This window comes from Thermobia domestica, chromosome 17 (genome assembly GCF_964235325.1).
Source record: "Thermobia domestica chromosome 17, izTheDome1.hap1.1, whole genome shotgun sequence".
Classification (NCBI taxonomy): domain Eukaryota; kingdom Metazoa; phylum Arthropoda; class Insecta; order Zygentoma; family Lepismatidae; genus Thermobia; species Thermobia domestica.
This window is the reverse complement of record NC_137470.1, coordinates 179979574-180004888: the sequence shown is the minus strand read 5'-3', so window position 1 is coordinate 180004888 and position 25315 is coordinate 179979574. Positions and strand designations below refer to the sequence as shown.

The following is a 25315-nucleotide window of genomic DNA, read 5'->3' as shown; positions in this document are numbered from 1 at the left end:
AATCATGCCAAATTTCATCATTCTAATCCTGCCGGAAGTGCCTAACATTTTCGGGTGTAGAAGATGTCCCATATAAATAACATTGGGAAGGCTTTCCAGTTCTCCATAAAAACAACTCTACAGTTGCATTTTTTTATTTTTAGTGATTTATTTAGGTAACAGTAACGCAAACGTACAAGCATACTGAATTTCAAGTTTTCATTCCAATTCCGAGTACCTAAAAAATGAGATTATTGGTTAAAAAAAATAAAATAAAAAAAATAAAAAAAAAAAATAAAATAAATAAATAACATAGGAAATTTCTTCATCCCCCTTTAGATACTCCCTTTAGAAAATATTCACTTTTGGCAATTTTCCTGTGGGTTAGTCTCGGAAAGCTACAATCATGCCAAATTTCATTTGTCTACGACAACCGAAGTACCCCTTTATTTTATGCCAGTTCATTTAGTTTTACATAGGATATCGAAGTCCCTTGTAAGTATGGCTTTTACATGATCAAATAGCATCTACTCCTATCAGAAATCGAAGCCATATCTAAAACACAAAAGGTAACCGCACTAGCCACTTAGCTAACAAAGAGCTATAATTAAAATGTCACTCCATGGTCATAATCTGAGAAATTGTTCAGGATCAAGTAATTAAGAAAGCAGGCGCAAGACGGTGGTGAAATCTAGAGAGAGAGGTTGTCCTAAGGGTTGTACAGTCAGCAACAAAATTCGTTTGCGTTTGGTAAATTTATTTTAGAAGGAATAGGTGCTATGGTTGGAACATACAGAAAGGTACACTCTTTTTATATTACTGAAAACTGTACTGAAATTATCCTTCTATTCTGAAGTTCCTTACGAAACTAACTTTATAAAACGGAAAGAGTTTTTTTGTCGCTGACTGTACAACTGACACTTGAAGTTAACCTTCAACTTGGCGCTTATTCCCCCTTTCCCTCCAGCTAAAGCGTCTTGTAACTGGGAGGCGTCGACAGCTTGCAATAGAAGTTTTTCTTTGCTCACTTCCTTAGATGGATGAATATTAATTTTGGAAGCAGTATTTACAACGCAAAGGTAATTTTAATTATTAATTCATGTTGTACTCTTCATCTTAATTTAAAGATATGTTCATAAGAAAACAAAGTTGTTAAACAGCAAAGAGAAAGGACGCAGACGACGCTAGACGTCGCTGTTCAACATACTACCATAATCCCCTTCTTCCTGTTGCGTCCATCTTACTTGTGACTGAATTGACGTAGTGGAAGTATTCTCGAGAAAATATCAGGTATTTGAAAAGTTTTAATGATAATTTTCTAGTCCGTAATCAAATCCAGCTGTGACTCTAGCTGTATACGGTATATTTTATGCTGGTCGACAAATATTTGTGAATAAATTTTGTTGCGACGCGTGTTGAAGGGTCTGTCGTTACGAAACGACAAACCTACTCCATTTTGAAACAACTTTACTGGTTAGGAAAAATGTTTCCAGTGTCATAGTAAACAAAAAAATTCTGGTTTTGGCTTATTTTATTATTTTGTTATTCAAGTGTTTAGTTTACTTTCAACATGTAAATAACAGTCTAAAATAAGTAATAGTAATTATGCTTTATGGAGGTGCATAAGTTCTTTCTTGTATGAAACCGTTGTGTGAACTTATTTCGTACATGAAATATCATTGTATTATGCTACTACTAAAATTTAAGAAACCGATTTCTTTACAATAGTTTAGGGAATCTTACAACAGACTGGCAGATTAGGGAAAACTTGTTATTTCTGTAAAATTAAAGTGTAGGTCTACCGCTTATTTTTGCCACGTCATGCAACATCCGTATTCGCCATGTGCAGTCGCATTCCTGAACGTTCAACGGAATTGTACAGTCAACGCTTTCCATGCAAAAGCAAGTACTCACAAAGTTTATTCTAAAATTGTGTCTGAAAATCAATTTACCTGAATTAAAAAAAAAAAAAAAAAACTTGGTGTGGTGCAATGGTGTGGTACCCGCGTTTGATTAAATTTTTTATGTCTCGAATAATCGGAATGCAAACCCCATTTCTGAAACTACTCCATATTATTATACTAGTAGTGCATTATACACGTACAATCCTATATTTTTTCCATATAACAATACAAATAGTTTCAAATTTTCGTATGCTTTAGCGTTTCCGGTGGAACATAATAAAACTAGTAATTTCAACATCATAGATTACACAGAGTAGAAGAAAACCTCAAAATACTGTAAATCTATGATTAACTCATTGAAGAGATACGTTGTCTTACTACATTGCTTTCCTTTTTGTTCGGCATTAACACTAGAATTATTAACCCCGCATCTGCTACGTGTAGTACCAACAGGGTTGCCAACTGGCCGGAACTATTGCTTTTACTTTCATTAAGGACGGTTACCGGTACAAACATTTTACCGGTATTTTGAAATCTATAATTCAGAATAAAACATCGACCATCAAAATTCCTCAACTGTGCCTTTACAAATACAAATTTCCGATATTTTTTTCTAATCTATGGTGTTTTTTTCATTTATTTAACATAAGAAATTTGATAACAATTAGATTTTATTCTGAAACATTGTATTCAACAATAGAGACAGAAGTGTATAAATTATCCTACTTGTGCAGCATAAATATAGATGTATATTAAAATTATTCATTGATTCTTGGTAAATAACTCTTAGGCATTTCGTTAGTATAATGTTTGTAGCATTGTTTAGTTTCACATCCCTAGCTGTTGCATATAACAACTTTCCTTAAACTTTTAACTTCCTTCCTTAGGACTTCCTAAAACAATTTCCTCTAGTTGAAGTGTAAGTTTAAAGAGTAAATTTCATTTTGTAAATCCAAAATTGTTACGTAAACATTAATAGACTTTTGTTCATCTGTTTCTATAATTTCAAAGTGGCAGTTACTGGTAAATACATTAAAAGGATCAATACCGATTTCAGTTTCTCATTTTTAGCACCAGTTTCGAACTGGGGGGGGGATAGGGCCCCTACAGGAGCCTTACTTACAGGATCCATATTATTATTATTATTATTATTATTAGTAGTAGTAGTAGTAGTAGTAATAGTAGTATTAGCAATAAGGAAAAAGAAAATGTTTAACAGAGTCTGGTGAAATCTTTGCGATGGGAGGGGATGTGCCTTTTCTTCATAAAGCTGTCAGCTTCATTTACAAGTGGTAATGGGGCTCCAGGGTGTGGACCTGTTCTGTTTATTAATGCTGTTGCAATAACTTGTCAAACGAATAACAGAGAACCCCAGCAGGACTTTATAGAAATCAGACTCATTTTGGCATTAATGGTGCCCCAATACACATTTAGACAATATGTTGCTGGGGCCGCATTCTTCATATTGTTGAAATATGTTTTTACTAGACCATAAACGAAGGGCTCCGAAGAGGAGTTTACAATACTGTTAGTTTCATGCCAATAATAGGACCCCAAGATTATATTCAATGCTGGGGACCACCGATCTCTGTGAACAGAACGAACTACAACGGGTAACCATGCTCCAACACAGCAGACGTGTTTAATCTTAATTTCCATGTTATTCAATATTCATTTTATATAAAATGAATATATATGTATGTATATGTATGTATGTATGTATGTATATTGAGAGAGAGAGAGAGAGAGAGAGGGCTCCGACAGGGATACCTGCCCTTCTACCCTGGCCAGTTGGAGCCTGTTTAGCACAATGCATCTATGAAGTTTATTAACGAAAGTACTATGGATATGGAGAATACAGGTGCTAATGCACATTCGTCCACGATAGATCGTTCCGTTCCCATGGATGTGTCCGAACATAGACTTTTCAAACTTAGACCTATATCATAGAGAATTTTGAGGAGGTGCTGGTAACACTGTTCAACAAATTTTGATCGAAAGTATGTAAATTCTTTAAAATTGCGATTTTTCCATTCATTTAAGCATAATATGAAAGGAAATGATAATAGAAGAATCTTTTTAGCTCAGGTTGTGTAAAAAAGGCCCTTGTACAACAGTAGCTGTATATATACAAATGTATTAATATTTATAGAACATTTAAGCAAAATCCTTGTAAAAACCTACATTTCACTTTTTTTTTATCTATTTCACTGTGATGTGATAAGCTGGGGAGTTAAGAAGTACCCTAATCTATAGCTTTTTATACCCTTGTACTTCCTTTTTCAAAATTGCGCAAATACCAGTTTCACAGCGATACAGAAAGTAACCGTGGTCAAGTTAAACATTAACAATTCCGTAATAAAAATCAGTATTAACATCAAAACATGAAAAATATGTACAAATACCTTTTTGTACAAGAACTACACTGCAATGTAGACAAAAGTTTCAAGTAATCCCTTGTACAGGATTATGTTTATTTTATTTTGAGCGTCTTCGCTTGGCTTGCCTTTTGTAGGTTACATCTGGAGTCGGCCTTGCAATAATCCAACAGTAGTCGGCCAATATGTTAGAACTCCACTTTCCCTCATATCTCTTCTCCATGCCTGCAGTATCTTGATGGAAACGCTCACCATGTTCGTCACTTACTGCTCCACAATCTTCGGGAAAGAAGTCTAGATGTGAATGAAGAAAGTGGAGTTTCAGAGACATATTACAACCAAGATTTTCGTAGCACAATAACAACTTTGCTACCAGTTGTTTGTAATTTGTTGCTCGGTGTCTTTCCAAGTACTGTGAACAAACACTCTTCAAGCTTTCCCACGCAGCTTTCTCCTCACCTTGGAGAATTTCGTCGAACTTGTGATCTTTGAATAGTTGCCTAATCAGTGGCCCTATGAAAACACCCTCTTTAACTTTGGCATCACTTAATCGAGGGAATTGTCCTCTTAGGTACTTCTAGGCCTCATCCTCTTGGTTCATGCTCTTAACAAAATTTTTCATAAGACCTAATTTAATATGTAAAGGGGGAAGCAAAATTCGGTTACGTTCTACCAGTGGTTCGTGCTGCACATTTTTCATTCCCGGCTGAAGAGTTTCTCTGGTACTCCAATGACTTTTGCGGTAATGAGATCAACGATCTCTACTGTCCCATTCACATGTAAAGCAACAATACTTTGTATACCCTAACTGCATACCTAGTAACAGTGCTATTACTTTAAAGTCACCACAAATGAGCCACTGAAAATCGTAATATTTAATGGCTTGAAGTAAACGTTTCAAGTTGTCATAAGATTCCTTCATATGAACTGCGTAACCTACAGGAATTGAAGGAAGTTCATTTCCAATATGTAAAAGCACTACCTTTAAACTCACCTTGGACGAATCTATAAAGATCCTCCACTCCGTAGGTTCGTAATTAATTTTAAGTGCCCTCATGAGACCATTTACATCTGTACATGCCACAAGTGTGTCTTCCATAGTAAAAAATGAGGTGAACATCTTCTCCCTATTCCGATACACTGAAATATTTACTTTTTCCTGCAATAAATTCCATTGCTTTAAGCGAGACGCTAAAATTTCGGCTTTGCTTTTCGAGAGGTCCAAGTCTCTGATTAGATCACTTAGTTCCTCTTGAGTAAGTCTATGTGGTTCACATGGAGGTTCTTCTACAACAAACGTAGGGTCCTTCGAAGTATTTGATTCAGGAGCTTCAACTTCTTCATCATCATCAGAAAAAAGATCGTATTCTTTAGGTGGGTCAGGAACAGGTAGTCCTTCTCCATGTGGAACAGGGCGCATTGCAGAAGGAATGTTAGGATAGATCAAGGCTCGCTTCTTCTTCGTGGAAATTCTCTTCTTGACGGAAGGAACCATACAAAAATAGTCTCTGATGTGGTCGCTTGGCTCCCTCCAAATCATGGGCACGGCAAAAGGTATTGAGCGCCCCTTCCCATTAATCCAATTTCTTAGATTGCTGGCACAAGTGTTACACATAATGTGGGGTGCCCAAGATTTATCTTGGTCTCCAATTTTACAACCAAAGTAATATTGATAGGCTTTTCTTATTAGTGGTGTTATAGTCTGCTTTTGTGAGGAAAATGTCACTTCTCCACACACGTAGCAGAAGCTATCCGCACTGTTTACACAATTTCGCGGCATTTTTGTTTATTGAAATCCTCAAAATGTCACTTGAAATAGTTCCGACAACTATTTAAAAATATACATTCGAAATACCGGTATTTTTGCGTACTTGTAGTTGTATTTTTATGTCCTGCACTACACAAACGTCACACCCAAAACGCTGATAACTGCACTAAATCTGTCTTTTCTAACAATAGCAGAACACTACTGAGATAAGGAACACAATGAAACCAAGCGTTCATATAGTTTCTGCAGTGTTGCCGGATCAGTGTAATATTTTACCCCAAGCGAAGCGAATATATTTATTTTTAAATCGTTACTATTAGACATGCCTGTAAAACGAAAAGTAGAGCTAATATTCGAAAATAACTTTCAAATTCGTGATCAGCACCACAAAATCAATAAGAATTAGCTGATTTTGTTCAATTTACATTTTCGTTGTTGAACAGTGTAATTTTATTTTCCAGAGGCTTCAACCGTAAATACCAAGGAGAACTCAAGTTTGCACGCTTTTGTTTCAAGTGATTGATACACTTTATTAAATTTAAGTTAACACTTTAAAACTCAACTAATAACAGAAACCTTTAAAGTAGTTTTCCTTTACATTTATGGTAAATTATTACATACATGACATTGTTTACATTATGAAAACACTGGCATGTGGTATGTTACAGTCAAAACTTGTCTTGGTGGTGTGACTATGCATTTATGTTCACTTTTAGAATAAAATTTGTCACGTTTTTTTTGTAAGTTTCGGTGCTTAAATAAGAAATATTAGTCACACTTGAAAAACTGTATAGTTTGGAATACAAATCAAATGAAATGAAATTTTTAAGTTTTACGTCCCGCGGTTTTGCCGGTTAGGCTAAAGGAGACGGTGATGATGAGTAATGAATGAAATGGTGGAATGAAGAAAGTGGGAAGAAACGGGAGAACCCCGAGAAAACCCACGCACACGGTGTTTGTCAGAGACAAAGTTCATGGAATAAAAATGAATTTTGGCAAAAAGAAAGGTTATTCCTAGTATCAACGGATTGTCAAATGTCACACAGCAAATGAATATTATTTTTAATAAAAATAAAACATATGTATTAGAATATAAAACTAACAAAAGTGAATATTAGATTCCAATGAATAATGTAAAAAAATCAAAAGGTCTTAAGAAACACTTTATCTTGAAAAAAAAATGAAAACGTGAACGCCCGCAAAAATTGACCTTGCATGGTATTTCTACGGTTAATTCAGTTTGCAGCATATTTCTCTCTCTCTTGTTTGCGAAAACTGTACGACACAACTTACGCTGTATTTCAATTAATTTTAAAATATGTTGAAACTGAGAGATTTTCTAATGATTTGTTTACACTCAATATAACGTTAGATCATGAATGACCGCAAAGTAAGGAAAGCTGTAGGTTTTTCACTTTAGTTCTGGGATTACCGGTATCGTAATTAAGCAAACACTCTAATATCCTGGTTAGTTGATTTCGAGTTGGTTCATTTTGAGCACCAACATTGCATTTGTATATGACATATGCATTCAAATATACACTGTAAGACGTGGGAATCCAAACCACATGAGCTCACACTAGGTATTGAGGCAGTGTTGCCAACAAATAGACACACGAAGTCGATAAATGGGAGATGAAATGGCTCAAATTTTGGGTGAAAAGTTACTAAAAGTGTATTCGTAGAATTCCGTATTCTCTCTCTCTCGTATATATATACCAGAGAAAGAGAGAAAGACACACACAAACACACACACACACACACACAGAGAGAGAGAGAGACAGAGGTGCTGGCCAAGTTTAGACACACCAGATTTTGCAAACTTTAGAGGTAAAATTCAACACTTTCTGTAGAAAGACATGATTATAAGGAACAAATTTCTTCAGGCGGCAGAATTAAGTAGTAAGTTATACAGCTGTATTCTATGTTTACCACTATAAGATTACTAGTGAAAAATCATTATAGGTGCTGTACGACGATTGAAATAAGTAGATACACACGAAAGATGAATGTACTTGGTACAGTACAATTTTCCGGTGGCGTAGTATTTCTGCAAGTTTATAAAAGTTGTATTTTAGAAGTGTAGCGTTTCTAGTATGCAACCAATATAAGTACTACAGAAACTCGTATCACAGCTAAAACCCATGTGTTTTTACTACCCTCGCTTACGCATATACTCGCCGTCCCTAACGAGCCCGTCCTCTTCGGATGTACTTCGCGCGCTCCTACAAACTTTGCCCTGCTCTGAATTGGTTAGATAGCATTCGTACTTTAGAATATACCTAAACTGATTCGAAATAGAAGTGCTTGATTACAGGACAAGTTATTCCCAGCAGAATAGTCGCTAGATTCTTAAGTCGAAAAAATTGTCATTTAAAATCACGAAGAAAGTCGCTAATCGAAAAAAAATATTTTGTCACTACCCTGGAAGTCGCATACCTTAGATTTAGATACTTTCCCCCTGAATTGGCAACACTGTATTGAGGTAGAATCGTCCACCCACTAACCATTTAACCATGAAGAAATACTGTTTCTCGTGTGGATTGGCACATCTAATTTAGTTTTAATGTAAAGAGAATACGTCCTCATCCTACAAAAAGGCACTTGTTCATAAACATTCACATAAAATGTTGGCTAAAAGCAGGGAATTCGTGTTGTAATTCAGTTCAAAATATTTTGTAGTCGCGAATCCTGTCAAGGAATTTGAAGCTTAAAATAGTATATATAAAATCATGCATGTTGTTCTGTGTGGACGTGAAACATGGTCACTTACTCTGAGGGAAGAACCTAGACGGAAAGTGTTTGAGAATAAGATCTTGAGACGAGTATTCGGACCCAAGAGAGACGGAAATGGGGGATGACAGAAACAACATAACGAGGAATTGCATAAGTTATACCGTTTACTGAACATTGTTAGGGGCATAAAATATAGGAGGCTCGCGTGGGCAGGTTATTTAGCCAGAATACAAGAAAGTAGGAACGGTTCCAAAGTTTTAACTGCTAATCCAATGCTGCCAATTAACTATTTTAGGATTTCCCTTTTTTGAGGTAAATTTTAGACTTTCACTCAAACAGCTACTGCTTCCTTACTGTTTATTGTAGGATCATAGTTCATGAAATATTTGCTTCAGGATAAGGCATACTTTCTAATGGCACAATTCGCTTTGTCCGTATTATACACCAAAAACGGGAAAATTGGGTAAAACCAGGAGATTTTTCAAAAAAACATATTTCTTCAAAATTTTTGCGCCCCTCTAGCACGGGCTTGGGTTCACGTAGGATCTGATGTTTTTTTAAAAGGATACACTGGTATGTACATAATACGTGTGCAAAATTTTAATTTTGTATCTTGAAAACTAAGGACCGGAGAAATTTTTGAAAGTCTCAAGGTGACCCATTTCTCATATATATACTCGTACGTCCGTATCATACACTTAAACAAAAAAAAAAAAAAAAAAAAAAAAAAATCGAAAAAAATGGAAATTTTTCAGAAAAAATCACCCCCTCGGATCACTTAAGACCCTCGGGCCACGCGCTGGTTTCACGTAGGGATTTAAAAAAATGAGAAATGCCCAAACGTACATACAATTCGTGTGTAAAGTTTCAATCTGATGTCTTGAAAAGTAAAGGTGTGAAAAATTTTTGAAATTTGCCTTAAGAAAAATATAAAAAGTTGCTCCCCTGAGGGGCGTAAATAAAGGCCCCGCAGACCCCGCATTGCGGGGGGCCTCAAGGCATCAGCGGCCCCGAAATAGTGAAGTGGAACGTAGAGAAGGGGCACCGCTCTACGCTATATGCGGGGAGGCCTCCAAGCCTTTAGTTACGCCACTGCGCCCCTCCGTCCCCACTGGCGCCTCCAAATTGACCATCCGGTTCCAAAACATATCTCGGGTGTTCTTTGGTCCATCCTTGGCTTGATTAATAAAAGAATGAATAATAAAGCTTAAATACCTGTTATAGAACTTAAGTAAGCGGTCAAAGACGATACTACGCGATGGTAACAAAAGTTGCCAAAAATCTCAAAAGGGTTAAAGGGCTAGGAAGACCTAGGTACAGATCGGAGAACAATATTAAGATGGTTCTCGAAAGAATGGGAATACAAAATAGAAACTGGATCCAGTTTTCTAAGGATATAAGACAATGGAGAGCTTTTGTGAACGTGGCATTGAATATCCGGGTTTCATATACCGTAGAGTTAGTTAGTTTAGTTAGTCTTTGTCAAGAAGATAACTGGAAATGCTTAGAGGCCAAAGGCGATTCGAGTGTGATGCTGACCAATCTCCTACTTTCAATGCTGAGGTAATAGAAGAGTAGAGCATTATTTACACACCACAGCTATGTCTCGAATACAAAGTATGTTTTTCCTATGGATCTTCACGAATGCTGTTTGTGGATTTGTTTGGAACTACGAGTACCTTATAGATGAGAATTCACCCTGAAGCATGCTATTCTTTTAAACCCAATGTGATCAATGGACTGAAATATGTCTTATATCATATTTAAAGTGAAATTAAAACCTAAGATTTAATGATAACTTTAAATTATAATTATCTAATTTATCATACTGTGTGCTGTCGTCTTGCTAGTGGCATAGTAAAGGGATTAATGAGGGAACATTTTACCATACACTTCACTCAATAAGTGACATGTTCCGCTCACAGCATTAACATTTTATTTTCACAAATTAGTTACCACCAGGAGCAGGCTAAGGGCGGAGCCAATGGAGCCCAGACTCCGGGGCACCCAGGCTCTGGGGACCCCAAAAATCCCTCTTTTGAGTACTAAAATATAACAATCAACTTGTTATATTATAGGCTTCAGACCCATGCTAATTTTTCTCGCTCGCTATGCTCGCGTGGCAAGAGTTAAGTCTTCTTCCACCAGCGTCTTCACGATAGTTATTTTATGAGAGAGTGTGCTATTTTGGGCTTCTATTACAAACCAAATTATTGGCTTGTACTAACAATTCTTTTGGAATATCTCTATCATTACTTAGAGCAAATCTAGAATGTTTTCCAAAACTTCTTAACATTAAAACGTTCCTATTCAAGTCAATTTGCGCTCCCTGAGATACTAAAAGGTCATTCCCAACAACACGTGTTGGAAAAAATTACTTAACTCGCAAAACGCATAATGAAATGTTCTCCTATTAATTTTGAAACGTACAATTGCTATCTAGTTTATCAAACGAGAATTCTGAATAATATTTTTTTTGTGAGTCGATATTCAACATTTTAGCCTTAGGTGAAACTAAATCGTCTCTAATTATTGATATCTGAGGAGCAGAATCTAATACAGCAACAGCGTTCTTACCTTCAATCAATAATGGAATTAAGATTATATTATTTCGTGTAGTAATGGAGGATTTTACACGATGACCATTATTTCCTCTGTAAATGTACTTCCCACAAGGCAGCAAAGAAAATTTACTCGCTGGAATTATTCATAACATAGGGCTCCCTTGAAATATTCAGCTCCAGGGCCCCAAAAGCCTTAATCCGCCTCTGATTGCCACAAAAAAGCGAAAAAAAAGGAATATTATTTTCTTCCCCAAAATACTAGGTTGTGACTCTCTTTCATTTGGTAGTGATTATTGTTCAAAATACAGTATGGAAGAGTGGCATAAAAACTAGTGCATAAAACACGAACTAACTTGTGCTAGGTGGCCACTTAAAGTACGAATGCAATCTAACCGACTCAGTGCAGGGGGGTACGTGCGATAGCGAAGGGGTGCGTTCGTAAGGAGCAGGCGCGTCAGCGGCGGTGGGTATAAGCATAGACGAGGAGAGTGGAAAAACACTTTATATGTCACACAATGCGTGGCTTATGTGTTGCACAGCTTTGGGGTAGATACTAAATGCCATCCAATAAAGCACCAAAATATGCTAAATTAGGTTAGATTCGATTAGGTTTGGTTAGCTGTACCCCTTCTTTTCTGTATTTTCAATTTGTTTCTACACTTACGATAAACTTTTTGGCTGTTTATTAGACTATGCTTTTCACACAATTTCAACAACTGACAATTTGTTTTTGGATAACTCTATAAAACTCAAACACAAAATGTCACTATCTTTTCATTTACGTGCCATTTCCACATTGTCTTTCCCATAAGTCATTACAATTGTACCTCTCCGCCAAGTAGTCCCTTCCGCCTCCACATATAGTGTCGCTTACAACATCAAAAACAACTAACAACAAAAAGTATTTTCTTAACTTCAACTATGCCCCTCACCTGACTTTCACTCACTCTTCCTCACAAACCAAAATAAATTCTTCAATTCATCTGCAATTTTTCTAAAATTAGTCCAGCGATACAGCAGTTAACCCTCATTTTCTTTAGCACAATAAGAAATATTCATTGTACAAGAGGAGATAGTATGTACCATCTTTGTACATTTTTTTCCCATTAAGCGCTAATAATTAACCTAAGTTCTATTCTTATATAAACCGAATTGTGAATTCTAGCTCATTATCAATCTTGTAAATTCAGCGTAGTTTTGCAACACAGTTTTTTCGTTCTACACGAATTTTTATTTTTCAAAATCGAAAACACTACTTGTAGCTTGAGTTGAATCACACTCATCCGATCAAGATGGAACTACAATATCTGTGGTGACAGACTTTGAACTATCATATAAGTTTTAGAAATATTCTCGTTTGCAGGCATTAGGTTCCCGAGATGTAGGACACGAAGTTCGGAAGTTGAACATGTGAAAAAAGGTCTACCGTACTCATTTGACCTGGATCAAAGTTGACATAATTGTATATTTGAACATGCTATACCAGCTTATGCAATATTATTTTTGATTTCTGGCTTATAATCCATCAAATTAAGCATTTGATCTCAGCTACATTTTTGAAAAAAAAAAAATAATCATGAGTTCAATCTAACTAATCACATCTGGATAAAACTTGGCATTCTTGTATACCTGCTACAAAAGATTGTAGAATTTATGGTGTGCAGATTTTTGGTTAACGAGTAGTGAGACATTTACCGCCTTATGCAGAGTCGTTTTGACGTATGATTAGTGTCATACTAAAGCCCTGACTACTGCAGGAAACATATGCTAGTCAAACTCTTTAGTATGACACTAATCAAGCGTCAAGACGACTCTGCATAAGACCCTTAGTATTTGTATTTTCAAGAAATTACGAATTTAACACAACTAATACTAAGTCGATCACACTTGGTATAATGTTTGATCTTGATCCCCTACACAAGCTTATTAAGTATTATTGTCTGCAGATTTCTGGTTTCATTATTATGGGCCACCAAATTTGGGATTTGGAAGTAATAATAATAATAATAATAATAATAATAATAATAATAATAATAATAATAATAATAATAATAATAATAACTAACTAACTAACTAACTCTATGGCCTATGGAACCCGGAGGTTCAATGCCGCGTTCACAAAAGCTCTCCACTGACTTCTATCCTTAGCTAACTGCATCCAGTTTCTACTTTGTATTCCAATCTCTGCGAGATCCATCTTAATATTGTCCTCCCATCTGCGCCTAGGTCTTCCTAATGGTCGTTTTCCGATTGGTCTTCCAATCAAAACTTTGAAAGCGTCTCTACTTTCTTCCATTCTAGCTACATAACCCGCCCATCTAAGCCTCCTAGACTTGACGACCCTAACAATGTTGGGTAAACCATATAAATTATGTAGTTCCTCGTTATGAAGTTTCCGCCATTCCCCATTCCCGTTCCTCTTGGGTCCGAATATTCGTCTCAGGATCTTGTTCTCAAATACTTTCAGTCTATGTTCTTCCCTCAGAGTAAGTGACCATGTTTCGCAGCCATACAGAACAACAGGCATGATTATCGTTTTGTATATTTTTAATTTCAAATTCCTCGACAGAATTCGCGACGACAAGAGATTTTGACCCGAATAGTAACACGAATTCCCTGCTTTTAGTCGACATTTAATTTCTCCGTGAATATGATTTTCCTCTGTTAATATTGATCCTAGATATTTGAAAGTATCCACTTTATCAAAAGTATTATTTAGTATTTTAACGCATCCATAATTTGCTGTATTCCGGTCCCGACGCACTTCCATGTATTTAGTTTTCTCTGCATTTACTTCTAAACCCATGTCCCTGCAAGCGTTTAATAAGATCTCTGCATTTCTTTCTATTGTTCTCCTATCATCTCCTATTAAATTTACATCATCAGCATATGCCATAACCTGGTGAATACTGTTCAACTGTAAGCCCTGGTTGCTATCTTTGATTTTCCTTATAGCGTATTCCAAAACGAAGTTAAATAATAATGGCGACAACGAATCTCCTTGTTTCAGGCCATTTTCGACGTGAAAGCTCGTGGACAAAAAATTTCCTACCCGGACTTCACTTTGGGATTCATTTAAACATATCTTAATTAATCTAATTAGCTTTCTCGGTATTCCAAGTTCTGCAAGAACGTTGTATAATGTTTCTCTCCTAACCGAGTCGTACGCCTTTCTAAAATCAATAAATAGTTGATGTACAGGGGTATTGTATTCCCACTTTTTTTCGAGTATTTGGCGAATGGTAAATATTTGGTCGATAGTTGATCGATTTCGTCTAAATCCGCACTGATAATCTCCAATAATTTCATCTGCATATGGGGTCAGTCTTGCTAACAGAATATTTGAAAGGATCTTATAGGATGTTGACAGAAGAGAAATGCTTCGATAATTATTACAGTCAGTTTTGTCGCCTTTCTTGTGGATTGGAACAATGATTGATTCTTTCCACTCTTGTGGCAATTCTTCCTTGTTCCAGATAAGGAAAATGAGTTTGTGTATCTTGTTCCACAATTTTTCGCCTCCAGCTAAAATTAACTCAGCCGGAATTTCATAATAATAATAATAATAATAATAATAATAATAATAATAATAATAATAATAATAATAATAATAATAATAATAAGTTCAACCTTACTCATTGAATCAGGATCAAACTTGCATGGTGATAAAGCTTCATTTGCTATGGGACCTCATAAAATTATAGAGGAGTTTCAGAAAAAAAGAGTCCAGTGATCATACAGGTGGATGGGAAAAATTAAATGAAATCTTTTTATTTTACGTTTCACGCTTATGCCAGCTAGGCTGAAGGAAACGGTGATGATGAGAAGTGAATGCAAAGGTGGAGTTAGTAAAGTGGGAGGAAACGGGAGAATTCCGGGAAAACCCACGCACACGGTGTTTGTCCACCGCAAGGTCCACTTGGTGCGAGGTGGATCGAACCAAGGACCCCGCTCCCCAGAGGTGAATCCTTTTCTGTTTTTTTTTTTTTTTTAAGTTAACTGATACACCGAACATGCCAGATTAACCTGCTTAACTATTTATTACTAGGTTTTCACTTGTTTTATTCGCTTAACTCGTTTTTCTATTAACCTAAAACGACAGGGACACGAACACAGAAACATCCAGGACAGTTAAAATTCCAAAGGCCCTCACATCGGGAGTCAAACCCGGGCCCCCGTACACCAAAGGCGAAGAACGAGGAGGGTCTACTGAACGACAGCGGCGCGATTAGATGGATGAAGATAAAAATATGATAGAAAGAGTGAAATAGAAGAATGTCCTATCGCACATTGAATGGAATACTCTACTTGCCCCGCATGGTCATCTATCATCGTGCTCCGTCAGGCCACCGAGAATTTTAAACAGCGAAGTATGTACTTTTTTACATCGTCTAAAAGAACACGGAAAAGCAAACAACTTTTGTAGGAAAAAAATCGAGTTACCATCTACAAAATAGCTACTATTGAGTTCCGCTGCATTTAGATAAAAAGTCAAATGGCTATAAATGACAAATAGCTGGAGATTAAGGGATGAAACCAAAAATAAGATAAGAAAATAACAGAAGACGCATCAAATGGAAGACTTAATTAGCCCCACAGACCTCCTTACCATGATTCTCTGCGGGACAAGTGGAATTTTTTAAGTACTAAGGTCTGCAATTTGATACATCATTGAAAGCATCAAAGGAAAATAAACAAGTGTTGTAGAAAAAGGTTTGAAATTTGAGTTTTACGTCCCACGTTTAGTCCGGAAAGGCTAAAGAAGTTGTAGGAAAAGGTTTTCCTTATTGGTCACTTTACGAAATGGTCACTCATTGTGAATCAGGTTTCTTTCTTCATTTATTATTTCCTGAATTAATTTATCTTCCTCCTAGTTCCAAAGTAAACTTCTTACTACTGATCACGTCTGCAGAACTGCGGGTGGTTCTGTTTAATGAGAGAATTTAAAGCTTTGTTTTATTGTCGTTTCATGATCAAATTATTATATTGCTAATAGTGGTTTGCGTAGGTCTAGAGTCTCTTTGTGTTACTATTTAAGAACATGAATTTAAGATTGGTATTTGACAATATTTTCTTACTACAGGACATTGATACTCATAAAGAGTTACCAGAAATCCAAATGGAGAAGAAGACAGTGGCGTCGGCGAGCTCTTCAAGTGGTGGTCAAGACCCTCACGACGCACCTGCACCAAAGAAATGCCGTATGGAGATGTATCCGATGCCTACAACCTCTTCCCCAGGGACTCAAAAAAGACCTAGGGAGGAACTAGGTTCTACCAGTACTCTCAAAGAAGAAGGAGATGATAATGTTCCAAAGGTAAGCACTAGCTTTATATTAAGGCAATCGCTGTAGTACGTACAAAATATGTCAGAACAACGAATTGTTTTATATCAGAACTGCGAAGTATGTTTTCTCTCCAAGCAAAGTCCGTATAGCCTAATGGGGGAAGGAGGTGGAGCAGGGAAAAGTGGGCTAAAACGCTGGGACTATGCATCTATGAACTGAAATAATACCAATTTTGAACACCAGCTACAACTAACACCTATGTTTGCCTCTGTCTGCAAAGAAAGTGTTATCAATAAACCATATGGTTTCAGTTAGGCCAATACGTTTACTGCAGTATGTTACATAGGGTTGTAATCCTGCGTTAAGTCCAAAAACTACAGGATTTACGCATATAACTTAAGTTTCTACGTACGCCACATACATTTTTTCCTCAGTATGATCCTCAATCGCCCTTAGTTAGCAACACTGCATGAAAAGCATAGAACTGTTAGCTTTTGCTTTATGTCATTAAAAAAAACTTTTTGTTGGATTGACAACACAGTTAGATCTTCCTCGTGGCTAAGCCGTTAGCGTACGGAGAACTGGGTTCGATTCCTTGCGGTAGCTCATTTTATTCTGATCCAGCGATAAAGTGTAGGCTCACGTCTCATAGGCTCACGTGTCACCCTGTCGATATTTGCATGGTACTAAATTTCAGCGTATTGTGTCGAGGTAAATGGTCCACCCTGTATATTTCATAGAGTTCAAATCTCATCCGATCAGAATGAAAGTTGTTATGGCGATAGTTCTTGACCGTATAAATAAGCACCTGTAATATTACGGTGAGCACGCAGGGTCAGCATAATTTCAAAACAAAATAGGACACCTCACTCCGGCGAAATCCTATTTTGGATAAATCCTTTATTTTACAATGAAACTTGCTTCTTGGCTTTTCTAACACCCGGAAGACAAATCCTTGCAGACAATGAAGAAATTAGTCACTGTACTTGAAACGTTAAACGACTTGATCGTATGTCAAACGAATGCGGTACAAAAGGATGTATTTTATTTTATTAAATTACAATGTTGAATGATTCCAAAAATATATATATATAAAAAAACTGTTTTATTGTCTCGGCTATTTTCAGTAACGAGGTATTTTCAAAGCAAATGATTATAATTCAATTTACAGATTCGAAATCTAAATAATATTATATATTAACCTTTCAATACTTCACACCGTTACAAAATAAAAGTGTGAAACCAAGCAGCAGGTACGAACTCAGATTTTTTTTTATTGGGGGGTCCTATTCTACAAACTACCCCATCAGGAGGTCGCGGTCAGAAAGAGACATTGCCGCCGGAGACAGCCGGCACCCGTCCGCGGCGGCACGACGATCTACTTGCTCAAAGTTGCCGACGTTTTGCCAAGGCGGCAAGCGGTCGAAAATCGTTTAATAAAATGCTCTTTGCAGACTCTTTGCCGACTATTGCCGACCGTCAGAGTCGCCAAAACAGTCGGAAAGGCCTCTTTCCGACCCTCTGCCGACTCCTTATGCCGGTCTCTTTTCGACGGCGGCGCCAACGCATTTAATGCTCAATTATGGCTGTTTACTGTCGGCAACGCAACTATTCGTCGCGGTCGAAAATCGCTTGGAAAGACGCCAGTGTCCGGCGCCGGCAATCCGACCGCTGCTTCTGGTCGGCATGGACAAATTGTCCGACTGTAGGCGGCAGGATCCTGATGGGGTACTACGTCTATGGAGTATTAACCCTTAACTGTGCTGGTGAGGTATTCAAATATCTCATGGCCTCTCTTCAAGCAACATACATTTTCTCGTTGTAGGCAGATACATTTGTTGTTCAATGTAATTTCAAGGAAAGTATTTACAAGGAACATCATTTGTACGTTTGTCCTGACTATGTGCAACCATATCTGCAACTATTGCGCGCAATTTAACTATTACTATAAGATTTATGGTGTAATTTTAATGTGGGATTTTCAGATATCCCACCAGCAGACAAAAGTGATTTTTTTTATCAGCACCGTTAAGGGTTAAATTTCTATTATTTTGCAGCCGAAAATATGATACAAGTAATTTTAAAACACTTCCACCTATATTTTCAGAAGAAAAAGATAAAACTTGATTCTTCTCAGGGGCGGCTCCAGAACGGTCTTCTGGGGGAGTGGTAGGTCGTAATACTGCTACTTAGAGCTACTTTTAAGAGCTCTCAGATGGTTTTATTTATATAAAAAATAAGAAAGTTTGCTCCTCTGGTGGGGCCGATCGCTCCGATGCCCCCCCTGGATTTGCACCTGATTCTTCTTATGAGAGAAAGAATACAGATAAAGTGTAAAACCAAATTTTCGTGCTACATTAATCATTTCCCTGTTAAACATGTATAGTTCTATGGAGAAGTATACAATTGTATGTTGAGTTAGGAAGTTTTTTTTTTGGAAGGGAGATGGTCGGATCCGTTAGAACTTCATGGGTACGCCCCTGCAAAGCAGTATACAACGATTACTAAGTAGCATGATTAAAATATTAGTACTTATTCTTAGAAGTAATTTACTTAATAAGGCTAAAATATCTGAGAACTATAATCAAATTAGATATGCAAATTAAATACTCAAATGTAAAAATTAACATAAGAATTTACGTATTAGTGTACAAAATATAGATGTGCATATCTGCATGTCACAATCAGTGGCGGATCTAGAAGGTAAAAACGGGAGCAGCCAGAACCCAGAATATTATAAGGGTATCATAAGTTTACACTTTTTCATGGTTCCTGCGTAACTTCCCAACTTAACTCTCTCCCTATGAGTATTATGGCTAGGTTGGACGTTCACATTGTGGACCTCAAGTAATTTTTTAAAAACACAGCATAAATGAAAAACTGCAACTAATACTTGAGGTCCAAAACTGCAACTAATAACGTGAGTTAATGTTTCAAAAATTTTCCGATAAAGAATAAAAAGCAACGCTTACGATAAATTTTCAAAAATATATAATTAATAATCTCAAGTACTTTTGTCATTCGCGGTAGCTCAGTGATAGAGCGTTCACCTCCGGTGCTTGGTTCGATCCCAGCTCGCGCCGTGCGGACATTGTGTTGGACAAACACCGTGCAAACACCGTTTTCTCGGGGTTCTCCCGCTTCCTCCCACTGTCTTCATTCCACCATTTCAGTCATTTCTCATCATCACCGTCTCCTTTAGCCTAACCGGCATAATCGTGGGACGCAAAACTCAAAGATTTCATTTCATTGTACTTTTGTCACCGGTCGCAATAGCTAGCTCGGGGTTGAATATAGTACTCATAAATAGTGCGTGTTTTAAAGACACTTTTTAATTGTAGAATCCACTACAAGGGAAGAAACGTGACTTTAATAAGATCATAGAATGAAAAAAACACAAATTTCTTTTTTTTAAAAAAAGCCAATTTTTGCGGGAAAAATTCCTTTCCAAAAAAAGTCGAATTTTTCCGACATCTAACCAAAAGACAGAAGTATAATACCTACAGAAATGTCTGTTTGTTTGATTGACTGATTTAAATTTATTTACGTTATTTTGGCAACAGCTAGGCTATATGATAGAAAACCTACAGTTTAAGGCCATTCTGAAGCCATAGAAAAGCATCGTCCGAAAAAAGTACAATTCGTTGCTCGCAGGGGGAATAGTTTTTATGAAACTTAAATGCTTAAAACCAAATGAAACTTATGAATTAAATGCTTACAACAATGGAAAGAACAAAATGTCGAAAAATTGTCAACTTGTGGTTCATAGATCACACCACGCTGTACTAAATGCCAAAATTTCAGATTCCTAAAACGAAGATTAACGGGGCAGGCATTGAATTCCTCTGCAACAATTAGTTGAACTCAACAATGAAGGAGTCAAAACTTCCAAAATCTGTACGAGACAAGTATTGTGTACAGTTGTAATCTTCAAATAGACTGAGAGTAAAGAACATAATTTAGTATTTGTAGGAGAATTTCAGGCACGGATCCAAGGGGGGCTATAGGGTCTATAGCCCCCCTCTTAACGCTCAGGTATATACTGGATTAAAATGGGCTTCAATCCCGCTTCACACTGGATAAAGCGGTAAACTATGGTTTCGCCCTTCCCTTGATCGTATCCTTGATCCGCCATGGAGATATTAGTGACTTCTTGTACATTCATGTCCAAAATGATTGTCGCATATCTATAGCTGTCTTCTTGTAAGAATATAATATGATAATGATTTTGCAGGGCACTTTTAATACTGACACCATGTGTATAATCGGGAAATGTATATTTGTGGTAAATTTCATAGGAAAAGAATTATAAACACGAAAATTAGAATGAGTAAAACAAATTGTTGCTAAATGGACAAGGAAGTTTTATTTTCGTTTTATTGTTCTTATTTACTGCTCTTTTGACATGAAATTTATCACATAAATGTCTTTGTCGATTATACATATATTTAACATTATAAGAAATACCTGGCGAATTCGTTATCAAACTATATTCCTACAAAACATATTTATAGACATGCGACAATAATTTTGGACATGAGTGTACATATTAATTTAGATTAAAGAGATAGGGCGATAGCAACGCCATCTCTTATCACAGAAACAAACTTTCTGAAGCTTTACATTATCCTTAAAGTAAGATAGTAACCATAGTAGTGCATTCGATGCTTTCCCACCTTGAATCGAACCCGGAACCTCGTGTGGAAATTAAATGTGGACGCTCTTATAATTGTATTAATGAAAGATATAATTTGTAATAGCAAAAATCTTGATTTTTTTTTTTAACGTAGGTGAAGCGAATCCGCACACTGAAGGAAGAAGCAATGGAAGCACTATCTATCGCGAAACGTAGGAAATATACAGGAATGAATGAGCCCAAATCTACATTACATCAAGACGAAAGTGTTATCCCTGTAGAGTCACAAGAAGAAGTGGTAAGTAATAAATAAATACTACTCTTAAATAATGCACATTTGACCTGTTTATAATATTCAAAAAGTTGTGCTGCTTACTGACTCCCCAGCGCATAAGTTCATAAAGAAATAAAGAACTCATTAAATTTAATACTAACCCTGATAATTACTTTTTTGAAGCTGATTACATGACCTGCCCATCTGAGCCTCCTAGACTTGATGACCGTAACAATGTTTGGTAATCGATATAAATTATACAATTCCTCGTCATGGAGTTTCCCCCATTTCCCATTCCTGTACCTCTCGAGTCCGAATATTTGTCTCAGGATCTAGTTCTGAGACACTTAGTCTACGTTCTTCCCTCAGAGTAAGCGACCATGTTTCGCAGCCGTACAGAATGATAGGCATGATTATCATTTTATATTTTTTTTAAGCTTCTAATTTCTAGATAGAATTCGCGACGACAAAAGATTTTGAACTGAATAATAACACGAATTCCCACTCTTTCAGACGTGATTTAATTTCCTCGTGAATTTAGTTTTGTTCTGTTAATATCAATCTTAGATATTTGAAAGTATCCAGTTTATCGGAAGTATTATTTGATATTTTATCGGATCCATGATTTCCCGACGAACTTCCATGTATTTAGTTTTCTCTGCATTTACTTCTAAACCCATTTCACTGCAAGCGTTTAATAAAACCTCTGCATTTCTTTCTATTGTTCTCCTATCATTCCCTATTAAATTTACATTATCAGCGTAAGCATAACCTGGTGAATACCATTCAGTTCTAAACCCTGGTTGCTGTCTTTGATTTCCCTTATAGGGTACTCTAGAACAAATTTGAATAATAATGCCAACAGCGCATCTCGTTATTTCGGGCGTACATACCTTCTCACCGGGATAAAAAAATCTTTCCATATTATAGAGGTGTCTGTTAATGGAGGATCGCTATGTCGAAATTTCGTCCCGCAAGAATTTGGACGGCAAGTTTGTCCTAGGGAAGATTTTGTGACGCGAAGTAATGGACAGATGAGATTTCGTTAGGTTTTGGCCTCCGAGATTTTGACCGATAAGATTTTGACTCGTTAGATTTCTCATGCGAAGTTCCGTGCCTAAAAATTTTGAATCATCTTCCTCACTTTTCTCACTTGTTTCGGTTTGAACCTTTTTCTTAACTCCTTCCAAAGAGGACATAAAATCAAAGAAGTAATACAAATATTTTTCACGTATGTAGGGATGCGCACGAGACGAGTCGAGACAGGATTTTCCTGACAAAATTCGAGTCGAGACACGGCTCTTCCAATAGAGTAATATACATTTTTCGAGTCGAGACATCACTTTTACAGCATATTTTCGAGACGAGACAGCCACGAATCTTGTCTCGTACGCATCGCTACACGTATGATTTGTCAAAAAGTAATAGTTAATACTTTTTTATATGTAAGATTTTCAAAAACAACTAATTGAGTGCGTTCTTTCAGGAGGAATCACCAGGTGACGTGAAATCGCATGGAACGCCTGAAGATGATGAACTAAAATTTCTAGGTTTGTAAAATATTTTTTATGATTTCTTGTTAGTGTAGCACTGTAAAAGAAAAGGTAATATTGTAACTTATAATTTTTATTTTTTCAAAGAAATATTTGTTTTTTCGAGTACCACGTACTTCTCCTGCTTCTTCTTCATATTATTATTATTATTATTATTATTATTATTATTATTATTATTATTATTATTATTATTATTATTATTATTATTATTATTAGCATTCCAAGTGCTATGCGTAAGTGTCAGAAGTCTTAAAGAACGGCTTTGTCCTTCCGTCTGTTGACATGTATCAGAGCAAAAACTGTATGAAGTATCGAGGTGAGTTTCTTTTTCAGTTGATTCCACTTCCCAAGAGTAAGTTCCGCCATCTTCATTAACTCTCAATTCAAACCGAAAGTGTGAAGGGCCTCTGTGACTCAGTGGTAGAGTGTTAACCACTGGAGTTTTCAGCTTTTGATTCTATCCCAGCTCGCGCCAAATGACTTTTCAGGGGGTCAAACACCTTGTGTGTGTGTTTTCTCGGGGTTCTCCTGTTTCCTCCAACTTTCCTCATTACACTATATTATTCATTACTCATCATCATCGTCTCCTTTAGCCTATCCGGGATAAGCGTGGGACGTAAAACTTAAAGTTTTAATTTCATTTCATTTTGATTATTTCTTGCTTCAACCTTTATCGCCATAGAGCAAAAATGGTAATATATAGCGACAAGAGGTTTTTTTCCAATCGATCCAGCGTGTCAAGAGAACATATCACCATAACCCTCAACACTCTACCAAAACTGTAAGTGTTTCTAATTTACTACTACATCCGGTTTCAATACTGACTTCCGTAGAGCAAAAACTGTCAGAGATATTGTGATGCAGTTTCTCTCTTTTCTTTCTTTTCTCTTTCTCTTTCTCTTTCTCTTTCTCTTTCTTTTTCTTTTCTTTTTTCTTTGCAATAGATTAAGCTTGCAAAGAATAGGTCCTGTCTTCTCCCTTAACCATCTATTTATACCGGAAATTGTTCAAATTAACTATTTCCTGTTTTAACCTTTATCGTCATAGAACAAAAAGAATAAGGCAAAGCGAGCAATGGTTCTAATACAGATTCATCGTACTAGGAGCAGGTTCTATCTTTGATCTTACCCTGCATGGTTTCATACTGTGAAATGAAACTAACTTATTACTATTACTACTGTTATTATTATTATTATTATTATTATTATTATTATTATTATTATTATTATTATTATTATTATTATTATTATTATTATTATTACTATTATATTTATTGTTTTTGATTGTTTCTTATTTTGTATATTTATTAATAACCGCAGGAATAGATATCTTCCAAATAAATTTTAATATAGGTTACAGCCTAGCACAGTAAATTTTCTCGCTCAAATTTCTTAAACTAATCCATGGCATGTTGTAGCTACTACATGAGCAAAATTTTATTTTCGAGAAATTTCCTGCCAAAAAAAGCCACTACCAAATCTAAGATGCCTTTTGTGTACATTTTTATTAGTAATGACTTATACTCATTGGCGTATTCACGGTTTTGTTTCGGGGAACTTTGCTAAATTTATTCCTGGAAATGTGAAAATTCTTCAAGACATTTCATTTACTTCAAAACAGTAAATAAAATTTCGAGGGGGCTTCAACTCGGAAGCCCCCCTTAAATATGCCACTGCATATGCCACATGTTACGCTTCTTAATAAGATAGACCTATTTGCTTTGAGATACCATCAAATTCATCAGAATTATTTTTAAGATAATTACCCGAAAAAAAGCTCTGCCCAAGAATAAAATATACCTTGTGTTTGTTTAAGCACACATCAGCTACACCACATTATCATTTTATTAATGAAACAATTATTTATGAATTATAACAAAGTCCCCAGAGTCGTTTTAAAGAAAAACACCTTTTAGAATAACCTACCTTTTTATTAATCTTTTCTTTTGGACAAATATGTATTCTTTATTATCAGACTACTAATGTCACATTTAATTATGAAATATATAACTAAACGGAGTCACAAAAATCTTGGCATTTGAAGGCGGCGCTCCAAGTTCCCTTAAAATGCTGCTAGCAAATGAGAGGCCAGCGGTATTGCCACGTTTATTTTGCACACATCCACGTCTATCCCCTGTCACCTGATCGCGCTGTAGTTTGTCTGCTTACCCATAGCCACATCCCTTTACCACTTGGCAACGTCACGGCAGAGCTTGCGTTTTATTCGTTTAACTGAA

General features: G+C 36.3%; 1 protein-coding gene across 1 annotated transcript in view; it reads left to right on the top strand.

Annotated features, from left to right (window-relative positions):
* The first annotated feature begins 1145 nt into the window (after positions 1–1145).
* LOC145674255 (uncharacterized) overlaps positions 1146–25315 on the top strand; it is a 74976-nt gene continuing 50806 nt past the window's right edge. Inside the window, exons 1-4 of the mRNA XM_081744090.1 lie at positions 1146–1269; positions 16413–16646; positions 21407–21550; positions 23013–23076. Of these exons, the coding sequence (XP_081600216.1) occupies positions 16449–16646; positions 21407–21550; positions 23013–23076 (406 nt within the window). The 5' untranslated portion in view covers positions 1146–1269; positions 16413–16448. The remainder of the gene's footprint in view (positions 1270–16412; positions 16647–21406; positions 21551–23012; positions 23077–25315) is intronic.